The sequence below is a fragment of the Drosophila pseudoobscura genome, chromosome 4 (genome assembly GCF_009870125.1).
Source record: "Drosophila pseudoobscura strain MV-25-SWS-2005 chromosome 4, UCI_Dpse_MV25, whole genome shotgun sequence".
Taxonomy (NCBI): Eukaryota; Metazoa; Arthropoda; class Insecta; order Diptera; family Drosophilidae; genus Drosophila; species Drosophila pseudoobscura.
This window is the reverse complement of record NC_046681.1, coordinates 22,089,593-22,092,720: the sequence shown is the minus strand read 5'-3', so window position 1 is coordinate 22,092,720 and position 3,128 is coordinate 22,089,593. Positions and strand designations below refer to the sequence as shown.

The window sequence follows — 3,128 nt, the reverse complement described above, 5'->3', positions numbered from 1 at the left end:
AATTTCCTATGTACGAATGCACTTGTCGAAAGGTTCACATCAGACATTGATATGCCCATCCAGAGTCTCCGGGGGGATACGACACGATACGATACGGATTGTGCATGCAGAACGGAACATGCGGTGCGGTGCGTTGTGGGGGCGTCTGTCACTGTCGATCGGTATGGGGACATTCTTCAGGCCGGACGAACCCTCCTCAATTATGGGGAATTCCGTTTCAGCAGAACATTCATAAGGGGGGAAAGGTTCCTTAGGCGACAGGCCACATAAATAAGTTCATTTAATGATAATGCTATGAAACCATTTACTAAATATTTGTGTTATTATAAAAATGATAACTTTAATGGGTTCCGCGATGTATGTATATGGGTTTATGTATGTATTGTATGTATGCAAATAACTATAACAAAAAAACAATCAATTGAACAAATTTCATTCGTGAATCATCAAAAGCCTGATAACAAATTCTATTATGTAGCACTCAAATGAAACGCAAACAATGTTTCTAATGGTCAATCTTTTTTTCGTTTTTGTTTTTGTAGCACCCACATCTTGGCACTGTCCTGTCTTTGAGGAAACTATTGCTATGCTATGCTAGGCGAAAGATATAATCTAAATTAGTTCACAATCATTGCGAGTGTGCTAAACATTAGTTAGCATAAGAAGCTTATCGTCGAGTTCTGTCCTACTACTTAAGCATACAACTTAGATATTTACACAAATCCTATATTGAAAATCCTATGAAAAACTTTTGCTAATCTCGTTTAAAAACATGTTGGTTGAATCCCATTGCAAGTGTGTCTATGTGTTCGTGTTCAGAGCCAGAGCAGGCGTTGGTCCCCCCGTTGGGGCTGGGCCAAGTCTCAGAGACCCGTGTGACTCGTCTGCAGCTGCTCAATGGAGATGGACAATTGTTCGAGGCGCTGCATCAGCTGCAGCATATTCTCCTGAGCCTTGTTGGTGTTGAACTCGTTGCCATGCTCCAGGGAGTCCTCCTCGGCGGCAGCCAGTTCGAAATGCAATTTGGCCAGACTCTCCTGCTGCTCTCGTATCTTGGTCATCTGATCCATGGTGCAGCCAGAGCCTGCTTGTTTTTGTGGAGCAAAGAATATTATTCAATTAGAAGAACTATCATTTGTTTTCAGTTTCGATTGAAGCTCACCGAATGCCTTCAGCTTTCCCGAATGAAAGTCATCCAGCAGGCCGAGGAGGGCGCGTTCCATATGCTTGACATCGGGCACTTCGGAGACAAAGGAATGATGTTTTATTGGACGATCGTCGAATTTGTCGCTATGGACGCTGGCATTTGGCATCGATGCTGCTGCTGCTGTCGCTGCTGCTATTGACGGTTTGCGACGCTGCGAACGCGGTGTATTGGTGTTGCTATTATTATTAATATTACTACACGTGTTGTTGATGTTGGTGTCGTTGTGATTGGGTTTTGTGCTGTCGTTGTTGTTATTCATGGTGCTGGTGGCGGTGGTTGTGGTGTTGGTGGTGATAGTGGGATCTGGGGATAGCCACTCGCTGCTCACCAATGTAATGGCATTCAAACTATTTGCACTGCTGTGTGTGGGCTCCAATGCATCACCATCTGCACCACCATCATGCCAAATCATACGGGTGGAATGGAATTACATAAAAAAGTATAAGAAAGAAAAAGTACAAACATAAAAAATTAATAAACTAAACATCATCAAAGAAAATTATATATACAATATTCAGGTGCAAAAATCTATGAACTATAAATAAATAATGCTCCAATTATAAATTTCTATAAATATATACGATAGAACGTGCGAATGAACCGACTTGTGCTGACACACAGAACCTAAAGGAGAGCCACAACCAGACACAAAGCCAAAAGGGGAGGGCTAGGCTCCAGGCAGAAATCAAAGCCAGATATAATAGGAGAGGCGCAGGCCCACACGGAACTAAAAGGGGAGGAGAGGCATAGCGTCATACGGAACTACAAGGAGAGGCCCGGCCCGGCTCCGTCTAGGCACTAGGGAGGTTCTGGGCAAAAGTATTGTTATTTCAATTATTAAAATTATAACGAGATATCCAAGAATGTGGGTGGACTGGGCTGTGAATAATTTAGCCGTAATGTGTCGTCCCGCCATATGGCCAAGTGGACAGGGGCACGGCTGACTCATAGCTAAAAAGAGGTGCGGGCGGGCAGTGACCCGATAGACACCCATCCATTCGACAGCTGGTTCTTATCAATAAAACGAAACGGAGACAGCTGACAGATCGAATACCAATACCGCGCGTTCATGGCAACTGGAAGATAAGGAGAAAACCACATGAGTAAGTCTGTTTCCATCGGCAGGAACCCACCTTTGAGCAGTTTGCGTGGCCTCGTCTTGAACTCGAAACGTTCATCGCCAGCACCACCGCTGCCGCCCTGGGCCTGGGGGCGTGGTCGTCTCTCGTTTACATAGGTCACCTTGGCGGCAGTGGGCTGTTGTCCCTTCTCTTTGTCCTTCTCGGATATGGTACGTTCTATGGAACAGGAGGCAGAGTTCCGGCTACGCGTGGTGTCCCCACTGGATATGCCTTTGATTTTGATCTGGAATATGGAGATATGATGAATCTTTGACCAGGAACTTGTCCAACGAAAGGGATTTGGGCGGGGTTTGGGTGTGATTATCTGTTTGGGGGAAGTGGGAATCTTTACATTTGGCACTGCGGGCGAGGCAGGGGTTTGAGCTGATTTCGGTGCGCTTTGGCTTTGAGCTTCTTCCTCCGTTTCCACATCGTTTGGCACGAGTTTCTGGCGCTCTACCACTTCATCGTTGGGCTCCATTTTTTCTTTTGTTTTGCTAAATTTTACAATTTCTGTTTCTACCAGTGTGACCGCGGATTTATTGATAAAATATACCGTCCGACCGTCCGAAATATTCCGAAACATACCGTCTTATTTAATAAATATACCGTAAATACACTGACGAATTCAAGTTCTATTTGTGAGCGAAAATTCAAAAAACCTGCGTATGGAAGTTTCTATATCCTTTCTTCTTAAATATACCTTTGAAAATGGAATTTAATAGATTGATGATATTGAAAAAATATACCAATATAACACCCCCCAACCCACCGGCATATATAAACAGTTTTAGTATTTA

The 3,128-nt window shown here is 44.0% G+C and overlaps 1 protein-coding gene across 4 annotated transcripts; it reads right to left on the bottom strand.

Annotated features, from left to right (window-relative positions):
- Window positions 1–320: 320 nt before the first annotated feature.
- Window positions 321–2,882, bottom strand: LOC4817359 (coiled-coil domain-containing protein 28B). Of its 4 annotated transcripts, none has more exons than XM_015180568.2 (4): window positions 2,681–2,882; window positions 2,341–2,572; window positions 1,163–1,594; window positions 321–1,087 (listed from the first exon to the last, which is right to left on the bottom strand). In XM_015180568.2, the coding sequence occupies exons 1-4, from the start codon at window positions 2,807–2,809 to the stop codon at window positions 864–866; spliced, it is 1,017 nt and encodes a 338-aa protein (XP_015036054.1). In that variant the 5' UTR covers window positions 2,810–2,882; the 3' UTR covers window positions 321–863. The 4 variants fall into 4 exon arrangements, with proteins under 4 accessions (XP_015036054.1, XP_001356641.2, XP_015036055.1 ...); XM_001356605.4 differs by having other exon boundaries at window positions 321–1,084; XM_015180569.2 differs by having other exon boundaries at window positions 1,163–1,240.
- Between the last annotated feature and the right edge of the window lie 246 nt (window positions 2,883–3,128).